Source organism: Microcebus murinus, chromosome 12 (genome assembly GCF_040939455.1).
Source record: "Microcebus murinus isolate Inina chromosome 12, M.murinus_Inina_mat1.0, whole genome shotgun sequence".
NCBI classification, from domain to species: domain Eukaryota; kingdom Metazoa; phylum Chordata; class Mammalia; order Primates; family Cheirogaleidae; genus Microcebus; species Microcebus murinus.
In genome coordinates, this window is record NC_134115.1 from 61155570 (window position 1) to 61170392 (window position 14823).

Here is a 14823-nt window from a genome sequence, read left to right on the forward strand (position 1 = left end):
AATTTACAGAATAATAAGTTGAATTCTATAATTACCGAATTAGAAAAGACTCATTTCCTGTATTGCTTTGGAAAAATTGATAAATGAGCCTTCTTTTTAAGCAGGAATACCAAACTCAATTGCCCACCGGTATACAATAGAAAAGAGGGCTGGAGACTGAGTGTAAAATAATGACAAGTGATGAAGACTGTGTAGTCATTACTCAGCCCCAGCCAAAGATGCCATGTGAGAATGCAGGCTCACAATCATCATATTTTCTGATGTTTTAAGAGAAATCAGAAACTCAGATTTTTATATAGAACATCCTAATTTTAAAAGCACCATGGGGGCAAATAATTGATAGGTAAAATTTGGCCCATAGGTTTATAACCTCTGTTACTAAGGAACATGTGGTTGACACCCCGAAGTCCATTTGATGATGTCAAGTCTAAAGTCTTGTTATCTGCTTAGGGTGAATACTATGAAGAGGACCTGGAGGAGATGTACTATGAGTGCATGGAGTCCTTCAAAACCTCCAGTGGAAACACTTACTTTGTCTTCCTGCCCCTGGAAGAAGAAGAGCATTTCAGGAAGCCCCGTTCCTGCTTCTCAGCCACGCTCCTCAACAACACTTCCAGTACCAAGTACATAGAACAAGTGATCATCCCAACCAAACTAATTTTAGAAATTAAGAAACAGTGAGTAGAAAACTATTTTATTCTCATTCTCTCACTCTGGGTTTTATGAACAAGGTGAAATATTGTAACAAAAGATAAGACTGGTGTCAACTGGAAAAAGGAGACATATAGGTAACTGAGGGAGGGTAGGTATGAGAAATGTGATAGAAAATAGCAAATGTCCAGGAATTATTTGCAGTCACACATATCTTCTGTGAGAGCGACCGGCCATGCCCCTTCCGGGATGCTCTGCTGGTGTGGGCCTCATTCATAAGTGACATTGCTTTCCCTGCCAGATGCTTCTGGGTTTCTAGATGCTTCTGGCACATCTGTAATCTTAAGGTTTCTTTTTTTTTTTAATTCTATAGATATAGACTATGGGTATGAATATATCATGTATGATATGTTACACTAATTATGTGACACATTCATTGCAGAAAACAGAAAAAGAGCACTGAAAAATAGAGAAATGACCCATAATCCTACCACTGAGAACTTACCTCCCCTAACTCCCAAGTTTCTGGGCCTTTGTGTTAGAGTTTGGACTAAACATGAAAATTTGCATTTGGCTTTTAAATGGCATTCCCATTGCTCTCCTGCCTCTACAGTGTCATGAGTAGGACTAATTAGCTTGAGATAATCACCTGGCTAGTCCACTTCCCATATTCACACATGGGCAGGAGGCCAAAGACAGGAGGTGGAAGGAGTACAGTCAGGCCTCTGAGTTCCTTCTCCTGCACCTCAGCGTCACTTCACCCACGAAATGTCTCTTGACTCAAACGTCATCCTTCTTGCTCATTTGTCCTCTCCATAGCCCACAGGACAAAGATCAACAAGGACTACCACAAGAGCTGTTGTTCACTGAGAGTATTTAATCCCTTCAATAACTGCGAGAGAGGTATCATAATTAACTTCATTTTATAGATGAGGAAACTGAAGCTCAGAGAGTTAGTTCTTGGGCCAAGATCTCCAAGACAGGAAGCAGTTAGATCCCAGATATGTGAATGTAGACCCTGTAATTCCAGAATCTTGCACCAACCACCATGCCTTGTTGTCTAGCCTTGTGACTAACCAGAAGAAAAATTCTGTCCAACCGATTGGATTTGTATATTGGAGAATAACAAACATTCATAAAAGCATGAGAATATCAATAAATTACCCATTTATTCTATTTATTCTATTTCCCACAAGAAATAGAACCATTACCAACCCCCCAGGAACCCACATCATGTACCCATCCCAAGTCACCACCCTCTCTTCCCCAAGGATAACAAATACAACTTCTAAGTTCATTTTACTTATTTTTGGACTTTATTTAAATGAAATCATACAGAACTCACTCTTTCATTATATTTGTAAGACATATATATTCTTGAATGTAACTAGGGTTTACTTTTTATTTCTGTATGGTATCCCATTATAAAAATATAATCCATTTTATTTATCCATTCTACTGTTGCATGTTTGGGTCTCTTCCAATTTGGGGATATGACAGTAATGCTGCTCTAAACATTCTTACACAAGTCTTCTGGTGAAAATATGTGTACATTTATGTTACATATATAACTAAGCATGGAACTGTTGAATCACAGAGTATGCCCATGTCCATCTTTAGGAGATACAGCCAAAAGATACTACCAAAGAGTTTCCAAAAGTAGTTTTAACAGTTTTACAGCTTACAACAGTGTAGGAGTGGAGTGTTCCAGTTTCTCCACAATCTCAACAACAGTTGGTATTGTCAGTGGTTTTTATTTTAGCCATTCTAGTGTAATTCTAGTGGTCCATCATTGTGTTTTTAATTTACATTTGCCCTGATGAGTAATGACGTAGTATACCTTTTCAAATACTTGTTAGCCATTTGCTTATCTTTTTGTGAAATGCCTCATGAAATCTTTTGCCTATTTGTTTCTGGTGGATTGTCTTTCTACATATTAATTTATCGGGGTTGGTTACATATCCCATATGAGGTTGTAGCACATAAATATGGCAAATGTTCATCTCTCTGTGCTTGCTGATTATACTCTCTTTAAAAGTATCTTTTGATGAATGGAAGTTCTTGTTTTTAATGAGATCTAATTTGTCATTTTTTTTCATTAGAGTTAGTTTACTCTGTGTATTAAGAAATTTTTCCCTGCTCCAAGGTCATGAAAATAGTCTCCAGTGTTATGTATTAGAAATATTCTTTTTAAAAACTTCCATATTAACTTCTAAATGGTACCTGGAATTGATTTTTGTTTGTGGTGTGAATAAGAGTCAAGATTCCTTTCTTTCCCCCATGGAGAACCAGTTGACCCCTGGCCATTTACTGAGAGACTCTCCCCTGCCTCACTGCTCTGCCACACTCCTTTTCCACTCCTGTGTGTGTCTCTCCTTGCACAACCACCTCACACTGCTTGGTTACTACAGCTTTATACCAAGTCTCAATACTGGGTAGTGTAACTCCTTCAACTTTGGTCTTCTCCAAGACTGTCTTCGCTATTCTCAGTCCTTTGTATTTCCACATACATTTTGGAATCAGCTCATCAGTTTCCATAAGAAGACATGTGTTGAGATTTTTTTTTTCTTGTTATTGCATTGAATCTATAGATTCATTCTGGAAGAACTGATGTCTTAACAATACACGGCCAAAAAAGCACCATAAACTTTAAAAAGGAAGAAATGATAAACTGGGAATACATTTTTGCAACTTAAATCAAAGACAATGAACCTCATGTCCCCAATATATTAAGAGCTCCTAGGAATTTATGTTTTTTTTTTTTAAAAAGCAGCTATACACAATAGAGAAATGGAGAAAAGACATTAATGGACAGTACACAGAAAAAGAAATTAAATAGTCTTAAACACACGAATATATGCTCTATCTCAAGTCATATGACAAAATTGTTACATTCAAAAGTTTGAAAATACACTCTGAGGCTGTGGAGACACAGTAACTATTATTTGTTGCTGATGGGAATGTAAGCTACCTTCCAGTGGAAACAGTATGGCCATATCTGCCAAAACCACAAATGTATTTTTTAACCTTTGATTCAGCAATTCCGGTTCAGAGGCATTTATCTAGTAAAAACATCTCTATGCTTGACATATGGACAGGGTTATTCACTGCAGCCTTCTTTGTAAGAGTGAAAAGTTGGAAACCACCCAGTGTCCTTCAGCAGAGGCAGGGTTAAGTGAATAATGGTTCATCCACACAATGAAATAAAATGTAGTTGGGAAATAAAATGGGGGAAAAGGAGTGAAAGGGTCTCGATGTGGAGAGACTTCTCATGGGACATGACTGCTGGCATGACCATGGCTGGCCTCTCCCTTAGACTTCGAGCTGGCTTCTTTGAACACCTGGAGAAGTGGTTTGACCAGTGTGCCCTCAATGCCCGGGTCATCGTGGCCACCAAGATTGATGAGCTGGATTCAGAACTGGACCTGCGTCTGCACCTGCACCAGCCAAGAGCCCAGAACATTGAAAAGGACATTCACAACGTCAGGGCAGGTACAGACCCTGTCTGGGAAGGTCTGCCTGGCCCCCAACCCCTTCCCTCAGTGTCTGCTCCACTGTAGCTCTGCATTCACCCTTGCTTTGCACCATGCAACATGTAGCATGTCCTCATCACACCGCGGAAGATGTACATGATAGCTCACACCTCCCAGGCTTGCAGAGAAAGGTGGTTCTCTGAATCCCCATCCCATTTCAGATTTGTTTTTCTTTTTTGTTTTTTAAAAGAGGGTGTTAGATTTGAGGAGATAGAAATGAGGAGTATTGTCCTGTTTCAGGTCTTGGATCCCAGATCTGCTCACATACCTATCAGATACACACCTGCAAGGTGGATGCTCTAGAGGCAAGCCCGTAGCTCAGGGATCAGAGCACTCAGGCTCAGCTTCTCTGGCTGTGTGACTCTGGGCAGGTTATCTGACCTCTCTGACCATCCCCCTCACCTGCAGGAGGGTGTATGGGTGAAAGATATGGCAGGTAGTAATGAACACTCCTGAAATGGCATGACCACCTGGCACAAGATACAGCCTCCCAAAGTAGTAGCCATTATTTCTGCCTAATCACTTACACTTAAAAAGACAAGCATTTCCCTCTTAGGTGGTGGGACTGATTAATGGGCGGGGGACACATTGTAGTAGGATTCTTCAATGACCCCTGTCGAGTTTCCACTCAAATCACACGCCAAGCTCTATCATAGCCCTTTAGAGCTAGCAGAGCACCCCTTCAGGATCCCGAGCAAACTCCTGTTGCCTGGAGCAGGGAGAATTGTGCAGGCAGATAACTGGCCTTGAATCCCATTGTTTGCTGCCCCAGCAACTTGCCTCACATTTGGAACCTCACTGTAATCATCTGGAAAATGTGTGCACTAAATGCACCATGAGGAATAGAAAAGGTTATACATGCATCCTTCCCCGGCTCCCTGGCCCAGCATTCAGTGTGGTAACTGAGGCCAGAGAAATGATCTCGTGTCACTCCATTCATTTTTGGTAGAGCTGGGACCACAGTACTCCCACCACTCATACAATAGTGGGGTCAGACAGACAGACATGGCAGCTCTCTGCTTGCACTAAAGGCTTGTGATGGGCTCTGGAAGCCCAATCCTTGTTCTTCCTACTCCATCTTGGAAGCCAGTTGGAATTCAGGCTCACTAGAGAGGATTATCCACTGATATAAAGGGGCAAACCCAGACTGCTTGGCTTCGTGCTTGTTCTTGTTCCCCCCAGACCCTCTCACCCAGATCTCAACTCTCCTCAGCGCCCCTGCCCATCCCACCTGCTGCTGGGCTGCCCCTGGGACTCTCCACCTCGCTGGCTTTGTCCCCTCTGCCTCAGGCAGGGTGTCTCTGGCAGTGGGGAGAGCACCCGGCTCAGTCTGGCCTCCCTGAGGTCAGAGCCCACTCCCAGCCCAAGCCCTGGAGAGGGCAGCAGGGGCAGGACAAGGGACCTTCTCCCCAACTGTCCCTGCTCTGCAGCTGGCCCGGGAGGGCCTGTGGGCCGGCTTTGTTCCAGGAAAGGGATGTGCTGAGGTGAACGAGGTCCCAGAGCTCCTTGTCCTTTTGCAGCTGAGCTCCTGCTTCACCAAGAGCGGTTGGACAGCCACTGTGCAGGCGTGGTTGAGATGCTGAAGAAGAAGAGGCTGATGTTCTGCCAGTTCCACGAAGAGCAAAACGCGAGGAGCAAAACCTTCCGCCGCAAGATTCACGACATGGAGCACATGTTCTTGAACGCCACCAAGAGCCAAAAGTAAGGGACCCTGGGAGTCTCATCCCATCCCCGTGACTCTAGATCGACAGCCAGGCTGCTGCTTCACAGGAGCCGTCCCTCCCTGTCCCAGAAGGAGCAGAAAGCACTCAGCAGCCCTCTTTTGAGTTACCCTCTTCAGGAGAGTCAGAGACAAACTCCATGAAACATGGGGTGAGAGCGGGGAGTGAGCAGCGAGGAGAGCAAAGGGAGGTGCACATAGTCAGCACCCAAGGGTGCCAGCCGCGTGCCATGAATATCAGTGGTGGGAAAGACCACTTCCCCAAAGGGAAATCTGGAATGGCTTCCTGCAGGAAGTGGCCTCTTGGCCTGGCATGGAGGAATATGGGAGGGGGCTGAGTTCCCTAATTGGGGAAGGGGCTCAGGGCAGAGCAGGAGCTCCAGGGAGGCCATGCAGGGATATGAGATGGAGGCCTCAGGCAGCCGCAGGGAGGAGGCTGGCAGGTGTCTGCACAGCCGTCAGGTGCACGGGAGGCAGCTGGTGGGGAGGACTTGGCTGTAAAGAGGAAGCTTGCTGGGCACTCTCGGGACAGTACCAGGTGCAGAAGTCACATTGCTGGGATCAGACACAGCCTTCTGGAAGGAGGATGAAGATCCTGTAAGGCCTGGGATTCTTTTACCAATTTGGTGACAGGGGCCAGAGAGAAGAAAGGGATGCCCTCTGACCAGCACACCCGAGTGGCACACTATGTACTGCACATCCTGGAACTTTGAACTTCCCTATACTGCCCCCTTTGCTACCCAAGAAGCTGGGCAGTGGTTCTGGTGGCCCCACAGCTGGGCATGGCTTGTGGAGCTCAAATAGCCTCTCAGAATGTCATCCTGGGCCCAGGTCACCATTCACCCTCTCAACCCCCCCAAACTAGTCACTCATCAGTGTTCTGCTCCTTCTGTGCCCGCAGGCTGGTCACCATCACCACTGGTCCTCTCATGTCCCCAGGCTCATCACAATCACCACCTGCTCTTCTCATATTCTCCGGGCTGGTCACTGTCACCACCTGCCCTCTCATGTCCTCAGTCTGGTCACCATCACCACCTGCCCCCCCTTTGGCCCCTAGGTGGTCCCCCATCACTGTCCTGTCCCTCCTCTGTCTCCCATAGGCTGGTTGCTCTCAGCAGCACACTGCAGCGGGAGCTGCTCAGCTATGTCGATGTCACGCAGGTGTCCCTGCGCAGCTTCCGCCAGTACCTGGAGGAGACTCTGGGCAAACTCCGCCTCACAAACATCGAGTTCGTCAAGCACTGCAGGTGCGGGCCTCTTTAGGCCATCTGGTTTCTTTATTGGGAGGTGATCTTGTTTCCCTCTTGATTTTTTACTTTGATAAAATATACATAACATAAAATTTACCATTTTAACCAGTTTTAGGTGTCCAGTTCAGTGGCATTAAGTACATTCTCATTATTGTGCTACCATCACCACTCTCAGTCTGCCGAAGCTTCTCATCTTCACAGCTAAAACTCTGTACCATCTAACACTAGTCCCCACTGCTCCTCCCCCAGTCCCTGGCAACCACCTTTCTATTTTCCGTCTCTGTGAGCTTGACTACTCTAGGGACCTTGTATACTTGGAATCATATATTTGTCCTTTTTGTGTCTGGTTCATTTCATTTAGCATAATGTCTTCAAGGCTCACCATGTTGTATCATGTGTCCGAAAATCATTCTTTTTTAAGGCTGAGTAGTATGCCACAGTATGTATATATCACATTTTGTTTATCTGTTCATCTCTTGATGGACATTTGAGTTGTTTCCACCTTTTGGCTATTGTTAATAACAGTGCTAGGAACAAATGCCTATTTGAGGCCCTGATTTCAATTCTTTTGGGTATATTCCCGGATGGAATTGCTAGATTATACAGCAATTCTATGATTTGGGAGGAATCATCATACTGTTTCCATAGCAGCTGCATCATTTTACATTCTCATCAGCGATGCACAAGGGTTCCAATTTCTCTCTGTCCTTACCAAAACATGTTAATTTCATGATTTCTTTAATAACAGCTGTCTAAATGGGTCTGAGGTGGTATCACATTGTGGTTTTGGTTTGCATTTCCGTGATTAACGGTGTTGAGCATCTTTCTATGTGCTCATTGGCCATCCTTTCCCCTTATTTATCCCCCTGAGATTTTAACTCAATCCTAAATGAAAAGAATCCTGGATTTAGTCTTTGACATTTGTGAAAGGATATGTTTATTTTTTTAAAACTTATGTTATTTTAAAAATCACAGATCTTTTACTCATTATAACAATCAAATACAGATGTATATAACGTGAAAAATGGAAGCCCTCAAAAATATATATTTTATGTGTCTGTACTTAGGCATACACAAGCAAAAATTGTTATTTAGCAGTTTTTTAGAAAAATAGAATCCTAGTATGCATACTGACCTACAGTCCCCCACCCCACTACCATTAAATCATGGTGGAATAGAGGCTAAAGGAACTATCTTTCCACTCCCTAAAATTTCAGTAATTTGAGTCTATAAGAGTCAGATTAACAGGAGAATAGGCACACAAATTTACTAACTTGCAAGTGCACGGGAGTCACACAAAGTATGAAATTCAGAGAAGGGCCAGATGGTTGAAGCTTAAATATCATCTTCATAGCGGGAATGGGAGGGGGATGTAGGCAATTTTAGAGGAAGAGTAAGTGACTTTTAGGGGAGATGAATAGGCCCAAGAATAGACAATAGCCTGAGACAAAGTCTGTCTGGGTGGTGTCAACTCTAGTCTTCCTCCCTGCAATGTGCCTCAGTTTCCCCTGGTTGGGGAAGGCATTCGCAACAACTGAATATCTTCTGGAGGACCCAGCCTTTAGGTAAAAAGGGGAGCTTCAGAGAAAACTATTCCCTGGATTTGCTGCTCCCAGGTGCTCTCAGTTTGAAGTCCAAAGTGGCACCCTTTTTGGGTTTTGGGGTATCATTTTCTGAACCCCAACAGTGGGCACCTTCCAGGTTGCTATCTGCAAGGCTTGCATTTGTTTTAAATATTATTGAGATTTTTCTGATTATAAAAATAGTATTTTTTAAAGAAAATTTGGAAGGTGGTGAAAGCTAGCACTATAATCTGACGTATGTATCTCTACCTGCTTATCTCTGTATCACTCTGTGTATTTTAGCTTCATTGCGGCTAATTTCTTCATATTGTCCTTCCTCATCATTGATTTACTCTGTAACCATGTTGAATCTCCTGGTAAACGTATTCATTGAGTTTTTAATTGTACTTATTATAGTTTCCATTTGTAGTTATATTTAATTCTTTGTCAAAATTGCCTGCTCATATCTTCAAGTTTGTCTTTTATTTCTTGAAGCATCTTAAACCTAGTTATTTTCTGATCTAAGTCTGATGATTCTAACATCTGAGGTCTCTATGGAGGATCTGTTCCTGTTCTCTTTTGTTTTCGAGGCCTGGACTGACACTGGGTTCCTTCAGAGAAAATCTTCGTGTGTTTCTGCTGAGGGGCACTACCTACCCAGGACCAATTGGAATTCTCTGCTTGGGTTTTCTTTTATTACTCCAGAGAGTAAGAATTTAGTTTGTAAATGTGTATGCAGTCCGGTTTGTGCTATGGATCTCAGGGGAGAGATATCTATCCCTCCTCCCTGTCCTTGGATGTAGACAGGCCAGAGTCCCGGTGTATGGCGGGGCTCATCCTCCCTCAATCTCATACTGCTAAGTGTTGTCCTCTGGGTCCTGCTAGAGGCTGTCGCCTCACCTGTGCAGTCACCAAGGCTAAAACAGTCTCCAGGGAAAAGCCAGCTTTGGCACCCACCCCCATTCCAAGGAACCTTCTAGTCTCACTTCATCTGGAATTCTTGCCTTTATGCAGCTCCAGGAAAACTGTCTTCATTTTGAATTTTATCCGGCGTTCTATTTGTTTCCGTTGTCAGGGTGGCCAGTCTGACAAACTGATACAAATGGAAATTTTGCACCATTTATAGATCCCTGCTCCTCCACCTGAGCTACCAGCATTCATTTCCTATCGTCTTTTGCTTTCAATCTGAGGCCTAGATTAAAAGTGTGTTAAGGCCGGGCGCTGTGGCTCACGCCTGTAATCCTAGCTCTTGGGAGGCCGAGGCGGGCGGATTGCTCAAGGTCAGGAGTTCAAAACCAGCCTGAGCAAGAGCGAGACCCCGTCTCTACTATAAATAGAAAGAAATTAATTGGCCAACTGATATATATATAAAAAATTAGCCGGGCATGGTGGCGCATGCCTGTAGTCCCAGCTACCCGGGAGGCTGAGGCAGAAGGATCACTCGAGCCCAGGAGTTTGAGGTTGCTGTGAGCTAGGCTGACGCCACGGCACTCACTCTAGCCCGGGCAACAAAGTGAGACTCTGTCTCAAAAAAAAAAAAAAAAAAAAAAAAAAAAAAAGTGTGTTAAGCACAATATGTGGGATAGGTGGGACCTTTCAGTTCTGATGGGTGGATTTTACTTCGCTTCAATTATTTTCAGATTGTTTTCCGACGGAGGCAACTTTTCTCTTGAAGAAATCAGCTCACTGTGTCATCGGCTGGAGAAGGAAGCTTCTCGGATAGAGTTTGTTGAAAGCTTAATCATGCTCTATATGGAGAAGATGGAGACCGAATACCTGGACCAGGTGGGGGACCCCAGCCCTGCTCTCCGGCCAGGCCCCGGGACCAGCGGTTACAGAGTGTCGCCCTGTTCAGCTCCCCGTGGAGGGAGGGCCAAGTCCCCCCACCCCGCCACCAATCTCTAATTGGGCCTGTCCCTCCTCTTCCAAAGTCCAAGAGTTCCAGTTTAAGCCCACCCCATTTACCTTTCCGTACAGGCCAATGAAGTCATCAGCAAGTTTGAAAGTAAATTCCATCACCTGTCCGTGGACCTTATTTTCATAGAGAAAATCCAGCGGTCACTGACAAATCTACAAGTGAACATCAAGTGCCAGGTAGGACGGATGCATTCTTCATCGAGGGATATTTGTCACACACAGCTGTACAGCAGGCACTGTCCTGCGTGCTGGGACGCCAGTGCAGTCTCTGTCTATGGGACTTGCTCTCTGGCCAGAAAGACAGAAATTAAAAATTTTTTTTTTTTATAAGAAATCTTAATAGCCACTAATATCCACAAGTTGTCATGCACCATGCACTGTGCTAATACAACTTATTTGTATTAGCTGTGTCAGTCCCCGTAAGAACTGTATGAGGCAAATACTGTTTATATCCCCATTTTAGAGATAAAGAAACTGAGGTAGAGAGTAACTCAGTGACTTAGGTAGGAACACAAAGCTCTTTTTTTTCTTTTTTAAAATTTTGTTTTTTTAATTGACAATAATTATATTATTTATGGGATACAATGTGGTGTCTTGGTACATCTATACATTGTGGAATGAGCAAATCAGGCTAATTAACATACCCTTTACCTCAAATATGTGTCATTTCTTTGTGGTGAGAACATTTAAAATCCTCTCTCTCGGCTATTTTGAAATATATAATGCATTATTACTAACTATAGTTATCGTGCTATGACTTTTTCCTCCTAACTGAAACTTTGTTCCCTTTGAACAATGTCCCCCAATTCCCCATCCAAACCTCCTCCCCACTGCCTGCTTCTGATAACCACCATTTATTCTCTACTTCTATATTTTTTAATTCTTAATTTTTTTTCAAAGTACACACATTTTGGTTACATAATTTGCTTTGGTATGGTTTTAAGTCAAAGTTATAAGTGTGCTCTTCACACAGTTAGTGTGCATTGTACCCGTTAGGTGTGAATTCACCCATGGTTTTCTCCCCCCTCCCACCTGCTTGATCTCCCTTGAGCGTGACTTCCATAGGTGTTGATCGATTAGGTCCAATTTAGCATTGAGTACATGTGGCATTTGTTTTCCCATTCTTGCCATACTTTGCTAAGAAGAATGGTCTCCAGCTCCATCCAGATTGTTACAAAAGATACTAGATCACTATTTTTTTTAGGAACACAAAGCTCTCAAAGGCTAGAGGCAAAATGTGAACCCACGTCTGATTGGCACTGCAGATGACGGCCTTAACCATGACCAGGCCAGCGGTGTGACGAGAGGGGAAAGTGCCGTGTGGGGCATGAAGAAGCAGAGAGGGAGGATTTGACCTGGGCTGGGAAGCCGAGGCTTCCTGAGGCTTGAGGGAGAAGGAGACGCCTGCCCAGCAGGAGAGGGGGCAGCACAGTGTCCCCAGAGATGGCAGAAAACATCCTGGGAAGAGTGGGAGGAACAGGGGAATGGGAGTGGGGAGTTCTGAGGCTGGAGAGGCACCCACAGGGGCCCCGTGCTCAGGGCTACATTTGAGGGGCCCTGGCTGCTGGCTGCAGAGAAGCTGGAAGTGAGTGGAAGTGAGTAGGAGTGAGAAAGGGGTGCAAGGTGAAGGTGGAGGGCATAGTGGCCTGGACAGTGTGTCAGCAGGGACACCTTCTGATCCCAGAGTTGAGTGGTGGAGGGTGGGCAGGGCTCGGCGTGCCCTGCAAGTGAAGGGTCTGGATTATCTACATAGGTCAGTGCACCATTCAGGGAACGGTGTTTGAGGACCCACTGGGGCTAGGACAAGCTGAGCCGAGGAGGACAGACCTGTCTTCTGGGAGTGGCAAATGCATTCCAATAAAAGAAGGGTTTGCTGGGGTCTCAGGCTCTGAGGTCCCAGCCTCCTGCCCCTGTAGCCCCAGGAAGAGCTTACTTCACTCATCTGTGAAAGGGGAATCGTAAAAGCAACTCATAAGATCATGGCACCGATGAATGAGCTAACATGTGCTCAGCTTTTGACCCAGCCCCTGGTGCGTAGTGAACCCTCAGTAGACACAGGCTCTGATGGAGGCCCCACAAGAGCCTCTCAGGGCATCCAGCCATTCCAGATGGGGGGCAGGGCACCTTCTGGGAGCAGAGCCCAGGGTTCCAGGGCATGTCACCCTGCCCAGGGCATGTCACCGTGCTCAGGGAAGCTTCTGTGAGCAGAGCCCAGGCTTCTAGGGCATGTCCCCCTACCCTTGGTTAAGGAGCTCCACCTCCTTCTCCTGAGCTGATATTTGGGGACCATTCATGTGTACAGGCGTTGCATTTTTTTTTTTTTTTGAGACAGAGTCTCACTCTATTGCCTGGGCCAGAGTGCCATGGCATCAGTCTAGCTCACAGCAACCTCAAATTCCTGGGCTCAAGCAATCCTTCCGCCTCAACCTCCTGAGTAGCTGGGACTATAGGCATGTGCCACCATGCCCGGCTAATTTTTTCTATATATTTTTAGTTGGTCAGTTGATTTCTTTCTATTTTTAGTAGAGATGGGGTCTCAATCTTGCTCAGGCTGATTTCGAACTCCTGACCTTGAGTGATCCTCCCACCTCGGCCTCCCAGAGTGCTAGGATTTCAGGCGTGAGCCACCACGCCCAGCCTGCATTTTAAAATATATGACACCTTTGATTAGCAAAAGGCGTTTCCATCATGGACAATATTGAAAACATAGAACAAACACAAAAAGTAAAAAATAATCCATGATTCTACTACATAGTCATAACCCCTGCTTAATATTTTGATTTATCTTTAAGCTTTTTTCTATACATGAAAAGATAGGGATATACCAAAATTGGCCTCTTGCTACTTATACAATTTTATAAGCTGTATAATCTTTAAAGATTCTTCAAAAACACTGTTTTGATCCCTCTCGTGGATGTGTTGCAGTTTTTACTTAAGCATTCCTTTCTGGAGGAATATTTGGTGGATTTCACTTCCTTCTTATGGCACCTGCTTAGGACACTCTGACTGCGTCCACAGGGTGTATCCTGAGAGCTAGAAACCTGGACCAGAGCTTGAAGCTTCTAAGGCTCTTCAAGGTCTCTAGGTGGATTTTACAGATTTGGCCCTGCGCCGTTTAGAGCAGGAGCCTGTCCCTCTCCCAACTCCCTCATCACACTCTGGGGTGCCAGTTGATGGTAAAGAAAGATGGTAAAGATACCATCTTTAGATGGTATCTATTTGATAGGAAAACATATCTTTTAAATTTATATTGATCTAGTTTCTTATAAAACTGCACTTCTTTCCTGGTTTTATTTTTTTCAGTGTTTAATCAATCTCTCAGATAATATGCTTTGCTGAACATTCTCCTGATCACAATATGTATTCTAAAAACAAAATCTCGGGACCTCTGGTTTTCTAGGTGGCAAAATCCAATTTGCAAGCAGATCAGTTAAATTCTTTCCTGGAACAGCTTCAGTGCAAGATAGACACTTGTCGAGACACAAAGTGTGATAAAACAGTAAGTGCTCGGTAGATTCTGCCTGCGGACGATAAAGACGTGTCATGCTAGAATCGTGGTCCTGAAACAAACTTGCCTGTGTGCACGGGGTCTCTGCAGCACCAGGGCTGTCCCAGAGCCTTGCTACTTAGCCCCTGTGTCACTCGAAGGAATGAAGGAAGGAAGAGAAGAGGAGCCAGTCACCATCCCCCACCCCGCCGCCTCCAGGCAGGCATGTGCAGTCCAGGGATGGGGGCCGGAGTCTGGCTTCCTCTGACCTCACTGCTCCCAGGATGTCACCAGGCGTCCCTTGCTGTAATGGGAGCTCAGCCTGGTGCACGACAGAAGCAGAGCTCTGCCCTCTCAACACCTGCTTTTGTTTGACTTTTCACTTGTGTCTTTTGATCATAGCACAAAAACGGATTTTTTTTATGTCTAAACCATAAAAAGTCAGAATTGGAGCAGAGCTCGGGAGCTGCATGGTTCCAAGTGCCTGCCAGGCCCCAGTCAGCAGAGCAGGTCTCTGGCTGTCTTTGTGCTTGTTTATCTACCACCAGTGCCCATCTCTGTGCCTTGTTCCACATGTGCCCAGGCCACCCCGAGAACCCCTTTCCTTAACAGCTTGGCCAGATGCTCCCAGAACCAGACGCCCCAGCCTGAGGGTTCTGGGGTGGGAAGCCTCCTCCTCACCATCCTCTGTGCTTTCTCTTCC

General features: G+C 45.0%; 1 protein-coding gene across 2 annotated transcripts in view; it reads left to right on the forward strand.

The window, feature by feature from the left end:
• CCDC180 (coiled-coil domain containing 180) overlaps window positions 1–14823 on the forward strand; it is a 58078-nt gene that overhangs the window by 26204 nt on the left and 17051 nt on the right. For both annotated transcript variants that reach the window (XM_076008854.1, XM_076008855.1), the window contains 7 exons: window positions 451–677; window positions 3968–4143; window positions 5705–5885; window positions 7005–7151; window positions 10357–10501; window positions 10694–10810; window positions 14034–14132. In XM_076008854.1, coding sequence (XP_075864969.1) covers window positions 451–677; window positions 3968–4143; window positions 5705–5885; window positions 7005–7151; window positions 10357–10501; window positions 10694–10810; window positions 14034–14132 — 1092 coding nt within the window. The remainder of the gene's footprint in view (window positions 1–450; window positions 678–3967; window positions 4144–5704; window positions 5886–7004; window positions 7152–10356; window positions 10502–10693; window positions 10811–14033; window positions 14133–14823) is intronic.